We start from the raw sequence: 25,412 nt of genomic DNA, 5'->3' as shown, positions 1-25,412 counted from the left end.
TAGTTTCCTTACCATATATGCCTATCAAACCTAGACAGGAAAAAAGCACAGCCATGAGCACTCACAAGAAATACCCTTAAAACTACATTAAACGTCCAACACTAACAAGTGTCAGCAGAGAAGTTCTGTTTTGCAACACCGAAGTGTTGCTTAGAAACAAAGACAGCCTAACTTTCTTTGTAATACTTTATTGTGAAAACTTCTAAATTAAATGTTATTTAGGAGATTGATATGAAACATTCAGCATGCATTTAATAAGGAGATGTGACGTCGATGTAGAAATGTACTACACTAATGCTATGCTTAGCAAAAATAAAGGATAATCACTGCCTAAAACCACAACAGCCATAGTCTATTCACTATGTGTTTTCAAGCATTAGGAGTCCCGTGAAAATAGTATGTAAAATATTTCTCACTCTATACCACTGCACGTTGAATACACTGCACGTATTCAACAGCATGCATATTTAACTTTTTTAAAACTCAGCAGAGATGACAGTCCCATCTTTTGTCAGTGTGTTCTAAAGATAGACGTACACAAGTAAACCCGTTAGGATTATGTCATTCTTAATCCTCTCAATTCCCCACGTAAAAGGCAGGGGTTGATAAAGAGACACGGCGCACAGGAGAGTGCTTTCTGCATTCTCAATGCAAACCTAACTGGAGACCACATCACCTGATGCCATCTTCTTACTTTTTGACTTTCTTGGATTTCATTGATAGAGCTGTTTCTAACTTCAGCAGGTTTCTCAGGCTTTGCTTCACTGCTTGATGTCGGACTTGAAAACCTAAGACAAAAGACGTCTGTTACTTCTTTTAGTCCCGGTAGTTAGGAAGTACACGTCCTAGCAAAGCAGACTGGTAGAAATTATCCAATAAATTCTATTTCTTAAAGGAGAAATATCCCTGTTTCATAGTGAGCAACTGTATTGGTGGTTTCATTGTCTCTAGATCAAGCTTATTGTCTAGTATAAGACTTTACATACACGTAATGAAGCACAGTGAAAGAGATACTAACACTCTCATGCCTCAGTTAAATTTCTTTTCTTTCTTGTGATCTCAATGTCAGAAGACCAAGGTTTGCTGAAAAATTGTACTGTTCCACTGTTGATAAAGCAGATCCTGCTGCATTCATTCTGCACAGCACACTCCCTACCGAAAAGCATTATCCTTCTTCCCTGACCTCTTTGTCACGGCACACAGAACATGAACTGTCCAGGCCAGAACCAGGCCCTGCCGCATGGCCTCCGACAGTACTGCAAAGTGCACAACGCGCTCTTATTCATGTCACAAACAAATTTCTATGATTTTGAATAATCGATTACCCAGCTTTGCACTGAGAGAATACGTTTTATCTTAGACCAAATCACTCTTGACTGGAAAAGACTTTTTTTTGTGGTTTTGGTATGTAAAAATTAGCAGATCTGATACTACTCTAACAACGCTGCTCATTGCCACAGACATCACAGATATTTAGGCTTTAATATAACAGTGAAATAAGATTCCAGTCTGGCTAAAAACCCGATACTGTATACCGCTGTCGAAGACAGGGTAACCATTCTTTTGCTTTCTCACAAGCACATAAGCTTGCAGTCCGCAATGCTCACTTCAAGATTTCAAAGTGCATGAAGTGTTAATAATAGATATACAATTACACTAACATGCCAAGGTCACAATACTGACAGCATTGTTTTTTCTGCCACTGTTGTCAGGGTATATGTCATTACGTTTTCTTTTCTTGGGGGCAGGAAAAAGTGGGAAAGATGTTCAAGTATAATAGTATAAAAAATAATTACACTTAGTGGAACAAACACATTTAGTTATTTTACTGTACTGAAAGAGCAAGTTTTACTGAATGGCATGAAGTGAAGAGGATTAAACAGAACTTCTCTGCAACCTACATCTTTGTTAAGTCCGCAGAAAGTGGTCGTGATTGAAGTGACCTGCGTAGGTTTCCTGGCTTAACATCAGTGTTTTCTGCTGTCAGTTCTTTGATTCTCTGCTGGATGTTCACACATCTGTTTTCCTTCTCAGCAGTTGGTGGGAGCAGCTCTGTGTCCACTGAGGTACTGGGATTTTCCGGAGTAAACAAACTAATGTGTTTTTTAACACTACGTCTTAGGACATTGTTCTCTTTTTCTGAGGAAGCCGCAGGGCTCTCACGGCCTAGAAACACCAGCATTTCTTTTTGATCTGGTCTTTTCCCCTCCTTATTAGTCCTGTTGTCACTGGTGGTTTCATGGCTTCTTTCAGAACTCCGCAAGTTAGTCATTATTTCTGGTTTTGTCTCAATTTGTTCACTCTTAGATTTAAGCTTTGTTTCCCATATGTATTTCCCATTATTTAGGATGCCAGTGTCCTGACTACTGGACTTCAAATTTATTTTGTAAGAATTATCTTTATTAAATTCAGTTTCTTCAGTTTTTGGCCCCATTTCAGACTGATCATGACAGCCCACATCAGTAAAAGAAATTATCGATACATTCTCCTTGCTTTCGTGAGATGAACAAGTCTTCTTGCAAGTAGAAAGATCTTTATGTTCAAACTTAGCTGTCAGGTCCATGGACAGAGGCCTTGGTTTTCTAATCCAGGATTTCTCTGTGGGAGATTTTTCCTCAGAAGCTTCCACGGTCCGATGCTTTTGATCTCGTAATGATTCCAGAAAAATAGCAGATACTGGTCTCTGTTTTGGCCTTTGCTGCACATCAGTGGAGAAATCAGCTTTACTGTTGGTATTACTTGCATCATCACTGTTTCTCTCCCCTGGGTGACCTTCATAAGCATCTTTTTTTTCACCAGTTTTGAGGGAGTTCCAAGAGACTGGTCTAAGACTGGAAGAAAGCGATATCTGCCTATGAAGAGACCCTTCAGGGTTCCTGGATGTCTCAGGTGGCTGAGATGGTTTCTCCAGCTTCGCACTGCACTGAAGCTCTTTTGTTTGCATAGTGCTAAAGACTCTGTGGTCACCAGCAGCCCTTTTTTCTTGGGCCAGACTTACCTTCGGTTGCTCTGTGCCTGCTGTCTCAAAAAGAATGACAGTATTGGCACTGGGACCAGTGTAGAAAGTCATGTTTGTGACTACTTCACTGCCAGTCTTGTTTTCATTTTCAATTCCTTTCTGATCTACTAACGGAGGAACATTTCCACTTAATACCTTAGCAGATGATGTTTCTTCAGCAGCCTTTCTAATAATACTACTTGATCTGAAAGCTGGCACAGGTGGTTTTACATTTGCAAAAGTATCTGAAGATTTCTCTTTAGAAAAAGGCTTTGGGAAAAGTCTTGGCCTTGATCCTAGTGACGGCATTGTTGCAGATCTCAAAGTACTCCCAAACTTGTTCTTCTCTTCAAGAGTTAGCGATGCTGAAGGCTCCTTTGTCTTGTTACTTGTATCTGAAAGCACACTGACATACACACGCTGTGATTTATCCTCATTTCTGATTTCCTTTAAGTCAGGTACTGTCGTCAGAGACGCCAAAGTAGAATTTATTTCTACTCTTGTTGCCATAGTTGTAATTACACATTCAATAGAACTGAAAAAATCCAACAAGGAGAAAGAATCTGAAAAAAAAAAAAAAAGAAAAAAAAAAAAGAAAGAAAATGCAAGTGTTCTTGTGGAGTCAGCATGAACATCAAATAACATCATTCTAATTTAAATTCATAAGGTAGCTAAACCCAGATTAAGGTGCCTTTCAGATATGCTGTTTACAGAGTGTATCACATAATGAAAGACATGCTGTTCCTCCTCCTCTAAAAAAAACAGCAAGAAACACCATTATTCATTGATTAGGCCTAACAACCAAAAAATACATCACAAAACCTACAAGAGCATCCGCACAGCACTAAGTTCCCATTAGTTGAGTAAGTTTCAAGGTCTGAGATAAAGATAAAGCAAGTAACTTCTTTTCTGAAGCAGACATCTCAATGTTGACATACAAACATCAGCTCCTTTTAAAAATATAAATAACTGTCCTGATGCATTGAGTATGTACTTTCAAACTAACAAAAATACAGAGATTGGTGTGACTGAAAGTGTTATTTGTTATCTATTAGCCAAGGCTTACAATTAAACAACGGAAACAAACACATATTCTACACATCTCCAACAGCGTTGCTACCACTTACCATAATTTGCATTTCCTGCTGCAACCAGTCTGTCCAACCTGACTCACTTCTCATAGTGAAAACAAGCCCTTGGTCACCAAGATCACATTAAGAACCAGGGAAAGCAGTCACTTCAGCAACGTGGATCAGACCCGTCCTGCAAAGAAACAAAGAGCATTCAGATGTAGGTATGGCACACACCCAGCTCTACACAGGTAACACGAGACAAAAATCCCCAGCATTTTAAGGAAAAAACCTGGCTCCCATTTTGAAATGTAAAAACACCAGATTTAACTGTTTAAAGCAAAATAATGTTTAATTTTCAGATAGTTATTAAAGAATCAAGAAGAAATTATCCCCTAAAGTCTGAAAGGTATAACTGTGAAGGGTAAATAATTTGTTCTGCACAATAGACAGCCCAAATCTGAACACAGTTAAAACCACGTTTCGGTGAGCACTGTTTGCTAATTCAAGTGATGTCAATCACTAGTTAAACACTGAGCTCTATTATTGTAATCTCTATTACTGTAATTTACTTTCTACTGTAGATCTTCTTTCTGTGACAACAGTATGTGAAGTGCTACCTGAGCAGCTGACCTTCAAAGGGCTGATTTTGAATCAAAATATTACTTTTACCATGACAAAGCAGATTTTCCAATATCTTGCCAACAAAGGCGGGAGATTAGTTTTATCTTTAATTATATTCTTACTGCAGAGATGAGGGAAAACCAGCAGTAATTAGAATTCCAGTAACAAGAAGTAAGCTGAATTTTTCCTAATAAAAAGTATATTTAAACTTTATAGCAGATGCAGGTGGCTATGTAAGGTTAGATGCATTTTTTTTTTCCTTTAAAACCTGCCATACTCTTATATTTTAGGAAATTCATACTGTATTTCAGTCTTTTACTCGGGAGCTCAATTTTTTGTTGCCATCCTCTCATCTGCTTTTGGGCAGGCTTTGAAGGGGCAGGCTTTGCACTCCTCTCGCCTGATCTATTTCGGTGTGCATTTACCCTACAAATACATCGATTTGCAGATTCTGTGGAATATGGATCTCCCTGCATGTGAATATATTTAAAAAAAAAAAACAAAAAAAACCCAAAAAAAAAACCAGGAAAAAAACCAAACCCCAAACCAGCAGAGTATTGCCTTCCCGAGTCTGCAGTCTGCAATACGGTTATGTCACCTTCAGCTTCCCTTGAATAGAGTCACAACACATTGGCACCTTAAGTTGCAGAGATTTATTTCTGTCCCTGTAGGGAGGCTAATGAACTCGGTTCACCTTGCCCGTTCCCTTTCATCTTTCAATCCACTTGAAACTCTGTCTCAACTATGCTAGTCTCCTTCAAGTCCACGACCTCTCCCTTCCAAAATAGTCACTACCCCAATCAGCTTATCAGAATCAACCTGTCCCTTCCACAATCTCACAGATCTTAAGGAAGTCTTCCTCCCTCTCCCACTCCTTACTCCAAGAAACACCAGCAAAATCCGATTAAAACGCTCTCACATTCCAAGGATGCAAAGGTTTTGTGAAGAACAGTTGTACTCTTAAAAGCAGAACAGTTACCACTTGCTTAACAAAGGGTGATGCTCACAGGAAACAGCAAAGCAAAACATTAAGCTGTAAAAACAGTATCTGTCTTTCAGAACTTGAGAACAGGTTTGCTCATATCATCCTGTAGTTCTTTTTCTTTGGAAAAGAAGAAGGGGGCACAGAGCTTCTTAAATGGAATAAAACTTGATCCTCAACGGAACGCAAGGCGGTGAGTATACAATGGGGGACATAATCCGCGCTAACAGCGCACAGCTCACTTCACAATTTACCCATTCTGGTGGTGTTTGTTCCTGAGTTTTATTACACCACAGTTCAGCTTCACAGGACCTCGTTTTTCCGACGTGATCTAGCAAAGCCACTTTTCAGGTTTTAAATTCTGATTACTTAGATACCCTACAACAAATATGTGGCCCAAAACAGACAGGTATTCAAAAAAGGTGAAAAAAATATCAGGGGGAAAAAATACCACCCAGTTTTGGAAATTATAAAGCTCCTGGAACTTCAAAAAGCTGTACATGTGATGAAGAAGAATCATGTTATCAATGCCACATATAACACACACTAGACATTGGGGCTCGGTTTTAAAATACCCACCTTGGTTTTGATGAACGTGATTCTCTAATAAAATGCTATCTAGTTAAGTTGGCAATGTACAAAATTTGGGGCAATTTATAAAAATCAACTGTAAACTAAATTGCATGAGAGCTTCGGATGCCATTAGCATTTACTGTTACCGCTGTAACGTGCTGTTACAATTCAAGTCCCTCATCATCATGGACAGCAGGTTATTCCATCCCTGACCTGCCTCTGCCCAGGGACCGTTGGTCAATGCGCCCGTGCCGCCACGGCCGCCGCGCCAGCCGCGCCGCCACCGAGAATTTTACGTGTCCCCGCTCCGCTCAGCAAAGCGCCCAGGCCACGCCGTCACCTTTTCCGGGCACTACTTCTCATCGTGCTCCCTAAGCCTCGGTCACGCTCCCCGCGGCTGTTCCGGGTTGCATTCTGCACGCACAAATGAAAGTGTAAGTGGCACCGAAATACCTTTTGAAAATCTTCCTGCTTTGAATGCAAAGTACAGCACGTGAAGGCCCGGCTCTTTCCTCGGCTTCTAAACAGACGATTTTTCCTGGGCCAGGCTGAACCGCTGCAGGGTGTTACACACCCAAACACCGCTCCAGGCTCAAACTGAGTCTTCAACTCTTAATATCATGAGATGATGTTTGCATTTTTAATTAAACAATATCCTTACAAAGAACATTAGAAATCAAAACAGCTTATTCACTTCACAGCGTGATTTTTGCAAAAATCACACGGGAAGGGCTTCACCCCAAACACACCCTTTCTATTTAGCGTTTGCCTGCCCTGCCTTGCCCACCAGCGGCACACGGAATTATTATTTACATCAGTGGTAATTCCTTTAAACCTATTAGGACAACAGGAGCAGCAGCCTGCAGATAATTTTTCCACCATGAATCACGTGATTATTGCCAACTTTCTTGCTCATAAATAAGAACGTTTTAAATGACACAAAGCAAAATAATCTATAATCTGTTCCTGAACCTCACAGCAGATAAACAAGCCCATCTGGCTTTTGTAAGGATACAAAGCATAAAAATTCTGCAGAGAAAATCTCTCTGATACGGGGCGGGGTGAGGGGGCTGGGGGGCGGGAAGCACACACACAAAAAAAAACCAAACCACAAAACCAAAGGAAAAAAGTCCCCAAACCCAGTTTATAAAATCAAAGACAACCAGACAGCATGGCTGCACAGTGAATATCTATGTCTGTTCATACGAAGAATACCAAAGAAACACAAGCTTTTCCTTCTTTAGACACAACTTTACCAGCAAATCTGCTACTAGTACAAAAAAATTACTCCCTCAGCGTGTAAAACCAGGAAGGGGTTTGTATAACCACAGACGTTAGCAGCCGTAAGCACAGCTCTGCCAGAGCGCACACGTTCCCTGTCCTGCAGGTCTGCAGTGGCACAGCAAGCCTCAGGAGCTGCTCAAACACGCAATGGCCACATACACTGCACAGACACGAGACAACACAAGATTTATTTCATTCCCTCTACAAAAGGCTTCCCCACTGTCTTAAATGTTTCAATCTTTAAAAAAAATATTTTTTTTTTCTTCTTTCTTTAATTCCTCTCCTCACTGACCATATAGCAATTCGTGCCATCCATCCTTAGCAACCATCCCTCCGCTGCGTCCCACAGCACCTGGAGAGCTGCTGGCAGGATCTGCTCCGTTCATTCTCATTTAATCCAATCACTTACTGCCCACGTATGAAGAAAAGAATAACATAACCAAATGTGTGAATACTGTCAAGAACATAAGACTTACTATCACAATCAAAATAAAACAAAGAAAAAAATAACCTTTTCTGAAACTTTTATAGCTAAGGAGATCACACAACTAATGCAGTGAAACAAGGCTGCTTCTATTCCTGGACTTAAGCCTGATTCACGTTACTAGTACCGTCACTGCAATGGGATCCATCAGGTGTATTTAAGAGGACATACAGGGTCTCTTAGAGAGGAAGATTAACAAAACCACTCTCATACTGACTCTAACTTTAAAAAACATCCCTGGGCAAATTTATTCACAAAGTAAGAACAGGTAATAAAATGCATTTAAATTATCTTTTCCTAGATTCACAGTGAGAAGTTCAGTAGAGCAAGGTGCTTGCTCTGCTTCTCAATAATCAAAATTAACAGCTTGAAAACTGAAAAAGTATATTCCAAACCTCACAAGAAAGATATCTAATGACCTGCAAAGCCCCATAGATCTTTAATACCAATATTCCAATGCATTGCAAAATTTAAAATGTTATTTCTCCATTCCCCACGTGCAAGTCTATTTGAAGCCTCTAGGCTGTTTTTAAAAACAGGACAAAGTGTCATTCTTTTGGACATTACAGTCCAGGCGCATCACAAGGATGCGATACTCCACTCTGACATTTTCTCCCACTGCAGAGGAAGATTAGCGTTTTGTTAAATAAAGTGGCCATCCTATAAATAGCAGCATTTACAAGCACTTGTAAATCTCTAATTGCTACTGCCAGAACAATTACATAACCATCATCGCTTGCTAGAGCTTCACCGAGAACGAGAGGTGCGCTAAGAACAGGAAGATTCTCAACCATCTTTTGATGCTGTGCTGCCATCTCAGTACTGCAGTGAAAACTTTACCCCTTCTATTTTAATGTCCATGTTACAAAGGTAAGGCAGTTAAAAGGGTAACCAATTACAAAGCACTATAAGCATGTGCCTTCAGTAATTCAAGCTGGTCCCACAGAGGCAGTAACATTCACAGCGAACCAAAAATTCGATGTTAAATACACTGGCCCATCCATGTAATGAGCAACATAAATCTCATATTACATTCTTGATGTAGCAGTACAATCAATAAGCATTCAGGAAAACACATTAATTTTTATTAAAATAGGAACCAACAGCAAAACGCAACTATCCATAACCAAGATGGAACGCACTGTGACAGCTGTGGGGCAGAGGGAGTCATCCTCCAAACTTCCTTGAATTTGTGAGACAAAGGTCAGTCTGCAGGGAATGACTTGTGAAAAATAGTATGTGTAATTGTCTGCTTCCGCAGCTGGCAGTCGTGTAGTATTCATAACAATGCCTGCGTGTCACCTATAAAAAGTAACCAAACAGGATTAATCTACAAAACTGCGGCACCTCCAGCGAGCAGTAACATCCCTCGCCCTTGTCCGTCCGGCCACGTGTCTGCACGCTGCTCAGAAGGAAAAGGCAGCAGGTGGAACAGCCCTGGAACCAGAGGGCGTTTGCTTCCAGTTATTTCTAGAAAACTGTTTCAGAATATCACCTTTTAAAAAGATCCCCCGACGCAGCAGTGACGGACACGGTGCCCACCACCCTTCCTGCCACTCTGCTCCTCTGTAGTGCCAAGTGGTTTTAAAGGAGGAATCCATGATCCTCCCCAGCAAAAACAGATCCTGCCAAACATCACCTGCGACCTTTCCCCTGCATGGCCATCACATTTATTAGCAATTACCCATTCTCAGGGTTTTCAGCTCTGAGAAGACCTCCAAAAATTTCTGCATTCCGAGTTTTGGGGACGATCACCACTGTTCCACAGACAACTAAGAGTAACTACTTCTCTGTCAAGATAAACCGTGTCAAAAGCAAACTCTTGGTTAGGGTTTTTCCTCTTCGTACATCGTTGCCAGTGTGTTCTCCTCAAGAGAGAGATCCACCAAGAGCACACAGACTGAAAGAGCACGTTAGGCATTTCCTCTGACCTGTACAAGCACCTCATTACATCTCATTCTTCCGTAACTTCATTCTCCACAACCCTCTCATTGATAGTTTCAGAGGAAGCTCTTTTCCCTTCCAAGTTTCACAGAGGGTCTAATTTGTTTTGAAAGTCTTATGAGACTGAGCTAGAACAAACCCCCACCAAAGGAAAAACACTGAAATGTTGGTGAATCATCATTTTTCAGTACCAGATGCTGTGCATCCTCACCCTCCTGGGTGAGTCATGTTTTATTTCCAGCTAGCAGAATGCAGGAGGGATTCCACCCAGCTCATTAGTGGGTGGGTATTTTCAGAAAGTCCAATTCTTTTGCCAGTTGAAATAGAGAACAAAAGCTAGATCTTGATTTCTGCCAGCAGATGACATTGAGCAGGAACAGCACAAATTACTGGATGAGGCTGAAGTCAGGCTAAGAGCGTGTTTGTGCGGAAGGTCAGTATTCCCAGCAGGCCTCAGCGCTGTTTTGTTTGCTTATGTCATCAAACATTTGCTTTTGTGGTCAGCTTCAAGTCCTATTAATATTCTTTTAGGTTTCATCCTCGTAAATGTGTTTCACCTGCTAACAAGGCCTGCAAACAACTTCCCCCCAACGTATGCAGTTTAGCATGAAAAAACATTCCAGAAACAACTGCATTGCATGCCAAATGAAATATTAATGATCAGGTTTGGCTACAAGCAAGAAAAATTGACTGTGGAACTAAACCAAGAAAAAGCTGTCAAAGCAAGGCTCTTCGAGGGAGACGTTCAGTTGTTTCAGGCAGAACTCTAGTCTACCTGCAGTTCCCAAAGATCAGTTCCACCCCTGACACACCGCAGGCTGGATGCTTTAATTTGGGATCTGGCAAATTTCTTCTCAAGCCTTTTTAGAATCATTATAAAACTTCCTCCTAGTTAATCTGTAGGAACAATACCATGTTCTTGCTGGAGGAAGCTTAACTTGATTTTTAACTGTATATAAAAAAAATAAATTTTGAAAGAGTAAGGTTTTTTTTCAGAGATTCTAAAGGAACGGGGTAAAACCCCTGCCTATGTCTTTTTCATACTCTTATGCTGCACATCATGAATACGATGAAATTAATCACATACTGATTTATTTATACCTCCTTTGAGTGTATGGTCTCCATGACCTTCCTTTACAAGAGGTGACATTTGGTTCTTTATTGTTTCAGAAACACATGAAGTAGCTTCTGACCCCCCTGACCTCGAGCTGGCAGCACTTTCAACCACCCCTTCCTAGCTGAAGCCCGCAGAGGCGAGGCAGGGCTGCGTTTTCTCTGGAGGCTCCAGCTTTGAGTGTGAATACTCTCATTTGGCAGGCACACCGTGGACACAGCTGAAGGAGATGGATGAGCCAGCTGCCTACAGCACAGACAGAAATACAGGACTGGAAAAAAAAAAAGAAAAAAAAAAAAAACCAAACTTTGGCATTCTTCCCTTTGTTACTCCCCTACAGAATGCCATGTTCAGTACTACATTTCTACAGAAAAAGGAGCTGGGAGACCACCCACACCTGGAAACAGTCACTGTAATTGTGTACTTCTCATCCGCGTGGCAGTAAGGGAAGACAAAAGACAACTGTCTCCAGTCTCAGAGCTGACAGGACACAGACATCACCACTGGATTTTCCATTTTGCTCACTGCACTTGCTGCCTTGAGAGCTACCAGCTGCTGCAAACGGTTTATAAGCAGCAACGGTATTATCGGGACAGTCTCCTCCCAAAATACTGGTGAAAACTACACAGACACTGAAATTATTTACTTCATGGAGCAAATGCGAAGTTAAAATTCCCCTCAGAAAATCCCTACAGTGAAACACCTCACTAAGCTTGCCAGCCAGTATGGAAAGAAGCACAGCTCATGAGAACTGCAAAAGGTGCAGCACTCATTACTCACAAGAGATGAGTGCGCCTCTGACCCGAAATGGCACGCAAGTCAAAGTATCAAGCGAAACAGATCTATGGGCTTTGGTTTACAAAAAAAAAAAAAAAAAAAAAAAATCCACCTACTTGTTACAAAAATAGGCAAGTGCCTTCACAGAACTACTGCTTGCAAGCAAAGGCTATGAAGCCTTCAGAAATAAACCTCACACATCACCCTCGGCACCCGGGAAGGAATCCGAGGGAACAGATCATTTCATATAAACTGAGCTTCCGAAGGTCATTTTATTACAGAAATAGCACGGTGTGAGAAGACATTTCCTGCTTGCCTTTATGCCTGGCAGGTGCTTCTGTGTCAGAAGGGACTGTAGGAAAGGACAAAGCCCATAATCCTCTGATCCTCCTCTTCAAATTCTAACAGGATTTCCAGTGCTGGAAAACACATTTGTGGACTGGCACGGCCAACCACCTTCAGGAATTATAACCAGCTCGCGTTGTTCCATGATTGTCTTGGAATCGCCAGTCCTAGTTTATAAATGGTATGTCTTTTATACATTCACCTGATCGCTGAAAAAGGGATTAAGGTATTGCCATAGGTAGAAAAGAACAAAGTTTCATCAAGACTTTAAGAAAACCTGAGGCTACTGGTCTTGGACCACTACCTTCAACAGGCCAGGAGATCATTTCAGCAGTTTAATCACCTGCAGAAAACCTGAACCCAATGGACAGCAAAGGAAACAGAGTGATGAGATAGAAGACCAAAAAGAATCATGACAGATTAAAAGTTATATGTGTGTGTGTATACAAATGTGCATCTTCTCCAAGACAGAACACCTGGGCAGAGCTAAACTGCATGGTTTCCATCAGGAAGACAGCTTTCCTCCTGTTTTAATCCTCAGGACGTGTTCTCCCCATGGAGGTTCAAAGCCAGCCATCTCAGGCCACTATACAGCCACCACCACCAACTATTAAAGAGTGACTACCCACTGATCCTGGGAAAACGTCTTTGGGGAAAACACAGTTTGCTCAGAAGGCAGAGCAGAGCCAGACCTGTCAGGCAGCGGGGAGAACATCATCTCTCTATGCAAGAAAGCAGAGGCGCGGAGACCCACGTACCGGCCAGCGCCTGCGCAGCGTCACAAGAAGGAGAAGAGCTGCGTAACCACGGCAGCCCCAGTCCTGCACACATACAGGGGCAGGGGGTGGACTTGCATCTATATTTGAGGTCTAAGCATTGAGACTCCTTTGCTTCTGCAAAAAGCAAGAGGATTTACGCTGTATTGGTTTTACAGCTGTACTTGCCTTGCAGAACAGATTCTGAAGCTGCACAATCACCAGCTAAAAGACTCATTCACAAAAAGCACGTGCCACCTGCAGACAAAATACCTAGAGCAAAGATGCTGTCATAGATTATGCTGCTTCTAAGCTTCCACCTAGTCAAAAAGAAGTTTGTTGTTGCATATTCTTGTTACAAACATTTATGTTCTTCTTCGGCTCTTACAACTATACCATTTGATGTCTCCACTAGCTTGTTTTCCACTTCTTTTCTTAAAAATAATACACTAAAAAGCTCTGTGCTCAACAGCTTTGGATTTTGCTTCTAACGACACTTTTCCTTTCAATGCAGACAGCCAGTAATGGCTAGCAGCAACTTCTCCATTCAGTCCACCATTCTACCTTTCAAATATCCGCGTTAGTCATAACAGAAGCATGTAGTCCAGCATGGTCACTCAAGCTGAAAATACCTGTCCTGAGCACAACTCTAGAAATGAACTGCAGCATCATGGGAGAAACACGGACTGAACTGGCTCTGCTTTAAACAGGGACGATTCCCAAGAACAGACTACTCTGTTCCATGAACAAACAAACAATTTCTAAGCCTGATCATCTAAGCTGTAGGAAGCTTTGAAAGATGAAGCCTGCTGCAGAGCTGCACCATGGCAGTACCTATCTGAAGTGGACAACAATGCTATCTCACCGCTACTGTTGGGAAAGACAAACGCTATGACAGCAGGCTGCCAGAGCGAACACTAAAACACCACAGCTCCATCCCACTTCTCCCGTTCCCATCCAAGGCAGGCAGGTGGTCCCAGCGAGCAGCATCTAAAGGCGCTGCCAGCGGGGCCGCCGAGGGCCCACACTGAACTACGCCTCGCGCCCAGCTTTGCTTCTCCAGGGTTCAGCTCAGAATTACCACTGAACGCAACTAAGTGTGCTGGGCACAAACGTTAAAAAACAAAAAAAGTCATAGGCACTATTTACCAAATTTTGACTAACGACATTCCTAACATCTGACAATAACAATGGTGGCGGCACACACAACACTGAATTGCTAGAAAGGGGGAAGCAGCTCCGTCCCGGGCCCCAGGGCCCGCAGGCCCAGGGCTGACTGGCACGGCCAAGACAAACCCCAGCTTCACTGACAAACTTCCTTTTGTGCGCCCACCGACACAGATCCGGACACGTCCCTCTCAGACGCGTTAATACAGACGAGTTTTTATGACCGACCATTTTTTATGTGTGGTCCCCATCACCCAAAAACATTTAAGGCAAAATGGACTGAGTAGTAGAATTGAAACTGGACTTGGGTTTACACGACATTGGCATCAACTCTTGGGGGAATTTTCCAGTGCCTGACCACACTGAAAACCCAACTTCAGCACCAGTTCCAGTAGGCCAACACCACATGGCACAGAAAATCCCAGTCTCCTGGCCACATTGCCCAGCACTACGAGTGACGGAGGGGAGGTTATCTGATAAAAACCCTCCTTTTCCCAACTTGCTGCTCCTACAGCAGCAATTCAAATGCTGTACTTAAAGGACGACCCAATTTTGAACAAGCCAATTATTAACAATCTTCAACTGGATTAATTTTACTCTAGTTATGCCTTTCAGCATACAGACAGAGCCATTAAAACTCATTTAAATTCAAATGGGCATGACTATCAGATTTACAATTTCCACTTGCTTCTCATAAATATTGAAATAATTACTAACTAGCAAGAGATAGGTGGATCTATTTGGAGTTAAAAAAAAATAAATAAATATTGTTATAAAAGCAAAATATTTGGTAGCATTTACCACTCCCTGGGCCAGAATCCCTTCTGTCATCCTCTGCTCTACAAAACAATTACATACTTTGAAATCAATCTTTTTGCCTCTTAGGTTGTTAACAGTTTTCAGACAGCTCTTTGATCTCTTCCTTGCGTACTGAACACAGAATTAATTTGGGAAGGACACGTTACTGCAGCAGCGTGCTGCCTCCTGTCAGGCATCATAACCTGCCCCAAGCTGCACGCTCATTAAAACGTTGCTGGGTTTTACGTGCCAGAGGAGCTACTGCCGTTGCCTCGATGATAAGGCTCCCATTTTTCCCTCAGTCGTCACATCTGCTTTTTCACATGTGCAGAAAATAGTCTTAAGTATTTTCCCCCCACCAATGCAATTGTCCATTTCAGAAACTGAAACAGACTGGCCTATTTTTTTCTTTTCTTTCACCACCTACAAACCAACCAGCACACCACGGACACTACTGGACACAAACTCTGCCCAGGAATTGCACTGATCAGCCTGAGTTCCCCTCCCTAGAAGGCTTCAGGTTCAAGAGCCAAAGTGACAAAAATCAGGGTGAACAAAAACAGATCTACAGGGTGGGAGAAGGGATCTACCTGACAAACCCCCAGTGTCCAGGCAGTGTGTGGCCTATTTGTTCTGCAGCAAAATGATAAACCCTACAGATTTTGATGCCTAATGTAAGTTGGACTGGCTATTAAACACTGTCTTGCACATTGGTTTAAAGCCAATACTGGTTAAACAGTTTGAAACAACCTTCTCTTGATTATGTAGTTTAAAATATACTTTCAAGCCTGAAGTTTTTCACTCTGGCCTCCTCTCCAGTATACTCTTCAGGCATAACCCAGAGCAGAACCATCAAACCTGGCCAACAGTCCATTCTCCGGTCACTCTCCGAAGATGAGTTCAGGTGCGGACTCTCCCTGTTCTGTTAGCAGTTCCTACCCCACCCTCAAACACATCAGAGCGCTCCACAGCCAGAGCCCATCAAGCACGGGCAGTGACCACCACGCTCCAAGCAGTGCCAGGGACTCAGAGAGCCCCCAAGCAGGAGCAGCTGAGCAGGAAGCTGCCAGGCGGCCCAGTGTCCAAGCGGCATCCTCTGCCTTCCAATATGGGCTGTTACCAGTTTTAAAGCTCTCCAGATGCTAACCTGCCATCTCCGCCACACTCCTGAAGTTGTTCTCAAAATGCTGGGTTTAGGTGCCCCTCCCACATTCACAGGTTTTTTCCACACTCCCATCAGCAACCAAGTCCTGGTGGAACCAGTGTAATTAACAGGATGCTGAGATGCAGATCTCCAGAACAGAGTTGCCTCACAGTATTTGACAGAGCCAACATAAGCAGAAAATGGAGCAGAGCAGTTTACAAAGGTTTGAAAGCAGTAAAAAAACTCCAGACTCCAGCAGCCCTGAGCAGGAGGTGGGCAGGAAAGGAGAAGTCACCCTGCCCCGAGAACGTGTGAGATGGCTACAGCCGTCCCGAGGTATAACGATCCTTCAAATTCATCAAGAACCATACCACCAAGTTCAACTTCCCAGCATTATCAGGAAAAGACGCAACAGACTTAAGAGCATTATCATTTCTAGAGCCAAGCTAAACAGAAGAGATGGCAAGATCTTTCACCTCAAAGTAACCATTTTCAGCATCTATAAAAGCAGCATTTTGAAAGTGTACTAATCTAGAATTAAAGCAGTTACATTAAAAAAAAAAACCAAAGGGAAAAAAAACCAAAACACCAACAAAACAAAACACAAAACTCAATGGAGCTGGGACTTGTGGAAACAATTTGAAAAACATACTAACCTACTCCTCACAGAGCCAAGCTTGTGCAAAAACCCTCTTAGTCAACCCATACATCTACAGTGCAAAGAAAAAAACTGGATTCAAAATTAACTGCTTTTTGCATGGGGTGCAACAGTCCAGTATCCACAAACACAGCTCTCTGTGTGATCTTTATGTTACACATACACCACATATGCTTTAACACATCACAAATAATCTCTAAAGACAGTACATATGCCGGTTAGGAAACAATACTCACACACATTCCCAGTATTTAAGACCAAATGTGAGAGAAAAGGCTTAGCATTGTTTGTGAGAGGTGCCAGTAACCAGACCTAAGTTACACATCTGCTTCAATGCACATTCCCATCTCATTTTTGCACACACAGAAACAATGAATTCAATCATTACAGCTGCTAGCCTACCCACGTCTTTTATCCCAATATAAAGCACCTTCGAGAGAGGAAAATAGGTATTTCATCCTAAACACGGCTTCAGCCTCTCCATTGTATCATCTCCTCAGATTTCCTCTTCATTCATAAGCACCAGCCCGGCAGTGACGCTACTTAAGCAAGTACTTAATGTAAAGAACTGGATACAAACCGAGATCTGCAGACACGTTTCTCGCATGTGATCACAGTACAGCGTACAAGAAAGCTTCTCCCTGTCCAAAACTAACCCTCTGCACTCCGCGCGCAGAGCAAAGGCTCTGTGGAATCTGCAAGCACTGCAGAAGCAAAAGGAAGCGCAATTCCAATATGTTTAACAACGGAATTAGCATAATGCTCACCACGCAGAAACCAGTTTCCCTGACCTTCTTGAAATGCTGACCTGTAACTATTGATGAGTCTCTCCTGTGTGAACTCTGATTTAACCGTAACAAGAAAGAAGTCAAGGAAACATCCGTTGCCCTGTCAAGTTTAGTGAAAACAGGTCAGAGATGCAGAAACCTCTCTGCAGGCTCACACAACCATGGCGCAATAGTGGATACCTCCTTCCTACTTAGTATTATTTGCATGAATCAAGATCTCTCTTTTCTTGGACATAACTGTTATTGTGGGCTCAAACACGCAAAAGAACAACCCTGTATCATTTGTATATGTGTACTGCAACAACGGGATGATATTTAGGCAAGCCTGCAATCACGTTGCTTAAAACATTCTGAGGGCAAACTCTACTAATATCTGACATTTAATAGTGCCAGTACAGAAAGAGCACTGTTTGACAACAAATAATAAAACTGACATTTCTTGTAAGGTCTCCAAGTAAAGGAACGAGCCAGCTGAGCTGCACAACTTCAGCATAAACGCCCGTTTTAGAAAGGCATCTGCACTCGCTTCGTTCAATGCAGAATTCCGAGTGGTCTCATGAAATATCAAACACAATTATGGTGGCCAAAAATTCCAGCCCTGCTTAAAATGTATCATGGCTTTGCTGGGCAGAATGCTTTCGTTACGGATGAGACGGCTTTGTCCATCGAAAGCCTTGTATGGTTGAACATACTTGCAGCAGATAAACATCCCTCTTAAATTTTGGCACAACCCGCTCCCTACCAAGAGCTACTGATACCGCGGCCGAACTGAAAAAGCCGCCCAACTTAATCTGAGCTGAAGTCTGAGCTCATTAAAAGAGCGGAACAAAGACAAATTTAAATTCCACTCCTATTTATGTCTATCAGATTCTCATCAAGACTGTAAAATAAAGGTCATCCTAGTTCTGCAACAGTAGGAATAACAAGTTTTAGAACTTCACATTTATTAATACCTCTTGTTGGAGAGCGCAGAAAGCATGTATCTAACCGATACAAAGGCCTGAAAACGCCATCGCTATGAAAATATAAACACAAGGGGCTGATGTGTATGGCAACACCACTGCACTAGCGAAAGCACACACAAATACTCGTGTTTCCATGCATTTCACTACAATACTGGCAGCTTTTTACCCTTAGGAACCATGAAGGGGAAAATTTGTTTTTAACTACTAGAACTAAAGAAAAACTAACAAAGTAAAGCACCAGCATCTTCACCTCTTCCCCAATGTGCCAAACTTAATTTTTTAGATTTAAAGGACAAAATGGAGCCAATTTATTTTTGTTCTGCTTTCGCCACCCATCCCATTCACAGCCCGGCGCTGCCCCCGCGGCGCAGCTGAAGCTGTTCCGGGGCCGGCCCGGCTCACCAAGCACACACGCTTCGCGCAACGCCGGAGCTCCGCGCAGCGCGCTGCCCAGCCGAAAGTGGGTCAAGCCCGCAGCCACAGCTAACAGGCCGCTCACTGGTGGCGATTCTCTCCCCAGCCCCCAACCAAATTAAAGGGGTATTTTGACCTGGAAACAAGGCTTAGATCTCCTCCCACTTCGCATTAAAGCCCACGCTAATTCTGTAAAGAAGACAAGTAAAAACTACAGCAAAGCTAGAGCCGTTCGCGTGCCGCATGCATACGCTCTTTAAAGAGGCTGCGGGAACGCACATGGATGTGCCTTCCCTCTCAGTGAAAACCGTGCAGATAACAATTGGGGTGCTGAAGGCTTGGTTATCTCTTTCTACTTGTTACAGCAGGCTAATGACCATCCTGACTCATAATTGCTACAACAGTAAGAAGCTTTCTGTTCTCACACTGCTGCGAGACCAACACTTATCTCCTTTCAGGCATGCAGCAGCTTTACTATAGCCCAGAACTGAAAGTTTTGGCACTTAATTCTGATAAGAACTTCTAATGAAGGGCCCTGCAAGTGGCTCCAAAGGAGCCCAGATTCCCCCCTCCCACCCCCGCAATGTTTACGTGTGTTCACAGGACATGACTCAAAACAAAAACAAGCAATGCTTTGGATAATAATCCTCTGTAGTCCTAGACTGCTCAGATTGCATCACCGCACTCATACAAGCCTAAGAAAAAATTAATTTCCTCTCCTCAAGCATGTTTTGTAGAGATGAAGAGTATGAATATTCAACTCCCATTGTTTCAATGTAATCGTAAGATGTTCAGAACTGTGAAAACATCTATTAGCAATCTCCTATTTATATAGATGCATTGAAAAATAACTCCAAAGGATTTGGAAAGCTGTATGTAGGCTTTCTTGCCTGCAAAGTTCCAGCATTACATTTTTCCAACCAAAGACAGCGGGAAGCAAGAAAATAAGTCACCTTGATTTGAGAAAAGAATCTAAATATTAAACTGTTTATGGAAGTATACTTCTTTTAAGAATCTAGATTATTTAAGCCTAGGCCTGAGGAAAATCGTCAGTAGACCTACATCTCCCTTTCTGATAGATGTTCAGGTCACACTAGCATAAATTGATATCCAGTCACAGCAAACAAAAAGAGAGAAACGTTACTGATTCTTTTTAACCAATAGCTGCAAAAAACCATAGAATAGTCAAACTAAATCTAGTGTATTTTGCCAGAACTCAGTGCCCAGGTTTTCTGAAGATCTTGTTTTTCCCACTACTTTACAACAGGGAAAGCCCACTGCACATGAAACCACCTCACCCACAGAAGCCCGTTCAAGGCACACGGTAACTGACTTGTTCTGGTTTTGATTTGTTACTCTTTTTAAAGTATTACTAGAACTTCAAATGAAAGGTCTGAGTGTTCAGAAAAAAGTTTATGTATGGCCTCCAAACTTACTGAAAGTCAATCAAGGGGGGAAAAAAAAAAAAAAAAAAAAACAAACAAAAAACCCCAACTTTTTTCACCTCTTTCAATCCAGCAAGTAGAGCATCTCCTCAGAATCAGCTCCATACAGCCACAGCTCACTGGGAGCGCGTATATGGGCAACACAACAGCAAGTTCCTGTGCGTTTTCAGGAAAAGTCTGCACATTCAACTGCAGAGGGCAGGTGCGGCTGGAGTTTACCAATCCCCATGTTTTCCAGTTAAACTGTTAAATCTCCCAGGTCCATGGTCAATCAGGAGGCTGTGATTAGGATTCAAGACTAGTTTAGTGCAGAGGGAATGCCAGGGCTCTCCTGATGTTGTTATTCCAGCCTCTTTGGCCACAAACCCAAGACAAGCACGCGGTGCTTTACCCTGCAAAGGCTACTACTGTAGCCAGGGAGCCTTCGTTTAAATAGGCAAAAGCAAAAAGTTTGTGGCTTTTTCCATATGATATTTTTGGGTGATTCCTACATACAAAACAAAAAACTCACCTAAAATATTGCAACATTCTGAGGTTCCAGTCACCCTTGCGTATCAAGCACAAAGAAGTGATACAGACTGTGCTCACAGCATCACTGCAAGCTTCATGCCTGGGCTTGCAGGATTAAGTAGTTTACTTCAATCTCGCTTTTACAAACAGCCCACTGAATACAGCGTGATCTCCTATCCTGTGAATGTCTCTTTAAAGTAGTGAATAGGTACAGTACTTTCCTCCCAAAAGCTGCCTGCTACTTAAGAATCAAAGAAGGAGTCCCAAAAGGTTGTGCCTGCATTAAGAAATAAATTAATAACATAAGTTAGCAGAAAAGCCAAGACGTTAATACCTCCCTACTACTGACAGCACCATGTACGTTTACCAAGCTATGAAAGTGAGACTTCCAACTGCATTATCTGTATCCTCATGTGCTAACACATCCTACAAAAAGAAATAGCTTGAAAATAAGAAAAGAACAGTGACATTACATGTAACTGGATGCAGAATGTTAAAACTTGCATCTAGACACGCAAGCACACACCCCTCCCCTTTTACTTGTCACATTTTTAAGTAACTACACAGCACACAACTCAGTATGACAGACTTCCTTGCCAAAGGAAACTTGCCCTGGCTAGTCAGCAGCGCCAAGTTACCTGTTTCTGTGGAATATCAATTTGAGAAAAAACATATCAAGTCTTAGAGAAAAATCTCGGTATATGAGACTCGTCAGTGAGAAACCAGCACAACTTTTAAACACATGAGCAGCCAAAGGGATGAGAGAGGTAGTTCTCTGAAGCCACCACTGCACTGTGTCCCTAACTGGCACGCTCGAAGCAACCCTCTCAAATCTGATCCCGAGTCCTGTGTCCCTGATCTGCAGAGTACTCCCCACAAGCATCAGGAGACCGAAGTTTTCACAACTACAGGAAGTTTTCTTACCATCATTTAAAAACTCAAGTACAGGAGAAAAATCGCTAGGAGTTCTATCAACTTGATCCTGACGATACTTGGAAAATCTACCCGAAGAGAGAAAGCTCCATGACCAAAGATCAGACATAGACTAATCCCAAGGGAAGGACTAGGCAGCGAACACAGCAACATATTCTTCACCAAGGAGAGAGCGCTCGTTTTTCACTTTACAGAAACCAAGCATGTGTGAAAAGGAAGGGAGGTGACAGGACTGGTTTCAGAATTATCTAGTAGCCAGAGAAACCGAAGCACTGAATGGAGCAGAGTCCAGGACAACACCCAAACAAAATCAAAGAGCCATGCAAAGAATCCCAGGAGGTGGCATACCCGAGCTCTCCATCTGCCTTCCACCCAGGACCTGCTGGTCAGGACTTGCTGCTTTCACATGTGGTCTGAATTTTACCTTCCATCCACAGAGCAGTAAGGGCTGGCAAACTTTTCAGACATAGACCTTAGAGTCTGAAATTCTTTCTTTCAATAAAATCTATTTCCAAGTCATCTTTTTTTTTTCCTCTTTGGGAGAAACCAGGCATCCAAGAAGCACATTACTACTGTCAGAGGAGTCTGCAGACACACAAGGGGCTCAGTTAGCAGCCAAGACTACAGTGCTACACACGGTTGGAAACAGTACTAAAAAAAAAAAAATAAAAAAAAAAATAAAAAACTAAACCCAACCACCAAACACCACCATCATCACTACACAGAGCTCTCAGTATGGCAATGATCCGAGGTGTCTAACCATCAGGCATTAACATTTCCCTAATCTGTGGATATCTAGTCAGGTATAGAGCCCAGGCCAGGAGGAACGCGGATGGGTACTCTGCCCCTTCTCCTCCAGCCGTGCGGCAGGCAGCCTCTAGAACTGCAGCGTGCGCACGAACCCTGGTGACACTCACATCATTTACTACATATATAAAACGAGATAGCTGAAATAAAAACTACAAATATTTCACTGAGAAAACAGTCCTAGATTTTGACTTCCTCTAGGGACTCCAGAGTCACTCTGTTCTACACCTTTTATATACTGGAAAAGAAACATTCGGTTTAGAATTAGTTCAGAGCATCATCTGAAAGAGAACAGACTAAAGGATATTTTCAACAAACTGTACATCTATCAGAAGTGAACTACAGACAACACCTTCTATTTAAATAGGATTCCTACCTCTTTAATTTTCTAAAGTAGAAAGGCTTTATAGATCTGTTGCTAATAAATATCCTTGACTATTTTTACATAGAAAGGCATAGCACACAGTGAAGAAAATCCTACCAAAAAAGGCAAAAAAAAAGAAGTTTATAAACTCTTGAAAGTTTTTTGGGTAAGTCTTTACCTGGATTAAGCTGCCAGGCAACTTTATTAGCATTTCTGCCATGCATTGCCCGTTTCCCTACCACACCCTAAAAATGTCACAGAAAAACAAAAAAAAAACCCCCAGTATTTTAATGAGGTCGTTAAAAAGATGCAAAGCCTTCTAAGTTATGGAGGAGAGGAAGAGAGACAAGGAAAATAAAATACCGACAACCTTCAGTTCTGACAAAAAGTACCTCTGAAGCAGCTAAACAACTTCGCATTTACCCTGGAAACACAGTTTACCTCCTCAGCCTACCATGAAAATTGCCTGCAATTACCGCAGTGGAGCAAAGCACCGGTTTTGATAAAATATCAATTGCTATATGCTGCAATTCCTTTATCGCAGTACCAGTATTTTATCATGAGCTATACTTTATCTTGGAAATAATTACATTACTAAACTCTGAAGAATCAGATCTGTAGGTATAATAAAAGGTTACGATACCTCTTAATGGTATAGAGAACTCCGCCATCTGCCAAGTGTGATTTCCCTTAATCCCATTCCTCACACACAAATCAAAGTCACAGGGATTACGCCACAGAAATAGAAGTCAAGTCAATACCTGAACCCACAAGATTAACCTCCTACCTTCGGATGGGAGAAATGCAAGAGCAGTAACAATGCCGCAAACAACCTCAGGAAGGCAAAGCTTTTTACACGACTCGACGCAGCACCACACAGGAAATAAAGCAATTTCACAGATTAGCTGCGCCCTTTCAGAATCCCGATTTTGCTTCCTCCCAAATCCAAGCGCACTACTCCATGCAAATTCAGGGAAATGGGAACTGACCTCCGTGCCATCTTTTGGGTCAGCTATTTCCACCCACGCGCAGAACTCCACACCTAAACTGCTTATGCTTTGAGTTAGGAAGAAAAACGGACAAATGGGTTGCATAATAGAAGAGAGCAATACAAATCTGCCCACCCAAACGTCAGACGTGCTTCTAAAATAAAAACAAAGGCACACGCACGGGCTGATATGCCAACACGCAAAGGTACGCGGCATCCCCAACTGAAAAGAAGTGGCGCGATGACCTTAAAGTGGGACTTCAAACTAACTCGAGAGAGAAGATGCGTTTCCTGAGGTCCAAGGCAGGAGGGAGTCACGCACCGCTCTGGGGGAGGCCCGCGTCCCTCCCGCGGACGGCTGCGCACCCCAGCAGCGGGCTGGAGGCTCTGTGGGGTGGGTGGGGGGGAGAAATCTTTATTTGTACGTTTAAGAACGCCAAGCACATTACCATCGCTAATCCAGAGGGGGAAGAGATAATTGCAGCGCTTACAGAAGTCATCTTGGATTACAAAACAAGGCTCTAATCTGCAGAACATGAGACCCACGAGCCACCAAAATCACGACGCAACTCCCTATAACCCCACGCAGACCTCCCACCCCCAATTTCAACCCACGAAGGGTTGTTTGTTTTTTTTTCACCAGGACCCAACTTCTCCCCTCGCCCTTGGCTCTGACGCAGTGAAAAAACAAACGGAGAGGACGATCCCCACACCGTCGTTACCGGACCCCCGAGCCCCGGTGTGAACCCAAAATTCTTCGGGGAGCCGGGAGCAGCAAGGGTACCCCGGGTCCCCCCCCCACCGCGCTTCTAGAGAAACGGGGGGGCGAGGAGGGCGGCCGGGGCCGCGCTCCCCTCCGGGTGAGTGAACCGGACCCGCCCGGTGCCTCACCGGGCCGGGCCGCCTTTGTCCCCGCCGCCACCAGCGCGGTTCCGCGCCATTCACCCGTGGGCCCCCCCCCGACACTTACCCAGACGGGACAGCGAAGAACCCACGCGTGGGACGGCGCTGGCTCCGCCGCTAAAAGCGGGGTGGGGGGGGTGAGGAAGTTCCTAACTTAAGTTTTGAGCACGGCGGAGCCCCAGCGGCCTGCCCGGCCGAGGTGATCGGCGACCGGGCACGGCCGGACACCCCCACCCGGGGGCGGGGCGGAGCGGCTGGGCCGCCCCTCCGCGCTCCCCGGGGGCGAGGGGCTGCCGCGGAGGGGGGTGAGGGGAGGGGGTAGCGGGAGGGGTGCGCCGGCGGTGCCCCGCCCCGGGTCCCACCGCCTCGCCCGGGCTGCGGGGCGGGCCCGGGCCCGGCCCCTCTCGCCCCGCCGCCAGGAGCCGCCGGGAGCACGGCGGGAAGCGCCTCTGTTACCATGGCGACCCGGCGCGGCGCCGGCGGGGTGGGCGGGGCGTGGCGCGCGCAGCCCGGCGGCCGCGCACACGGTTGGCTCCGCCCCTTCCACCTGCAGCCGGGCGATGGCCCCGGGGCGCGGC

General features: G+C 43.6%; 1 protein-coding gene across 1 annotated transcript in view; it reads right to left on the bottom strand.

Moving 5' to 3' along the window:
* Positions 1-25,093, bottom strand: part of KIAA1671 (KIAA1671 ortholog) — an 80,150-nt gene extending 55,057 nt beyond the window's left edge. The window contains exons 1-4 of the mRNA XM_086761230.1: positions 24,902-25,093; positions 4,126-4,261; positions 1,902-3,561; positions 695-788 (exon numbers count right to left, since the gene is read on the bottom strand). Coding sequence (XP_086617356.1) covers positions 695-788; positions 1,902-3,508 — 1,701 coding nt within the window. The 5' untranslated portion in view covers positions 3,509-3,561; positions 4,126-4,261; positions 24,902-25,093. The remainder of the gene's footprint in view (positions 1-694; positions 789-1,901; positions 3,562-4,125; positions 4,262-24,901) is intronic.
* Between the last annotated feature and the right edge of the window lie 319 nt (positions 25,094-25,412).

This window comes from Chlamydotis macqueenii, chromosome 17 (genome assembly GCF_036417535.1).
Source record: "Chlamydotis macqueenii isolate bChlMac1 chromosome 17, bChlMac1.mat, whole genome shotgun sequence".
NCBI classification, from domain to species: Eukaryota; Metazoa; Chordata; class Aves; order Otidiformes; family Otididae; genus Chlamydotis; species Chlamydotis macqueenii.
The sequence above is the reverse complement of the archived record's forward strand: the minus strand, read 5'-3'. Positions and strand labels throughout refer to the sequence as shown.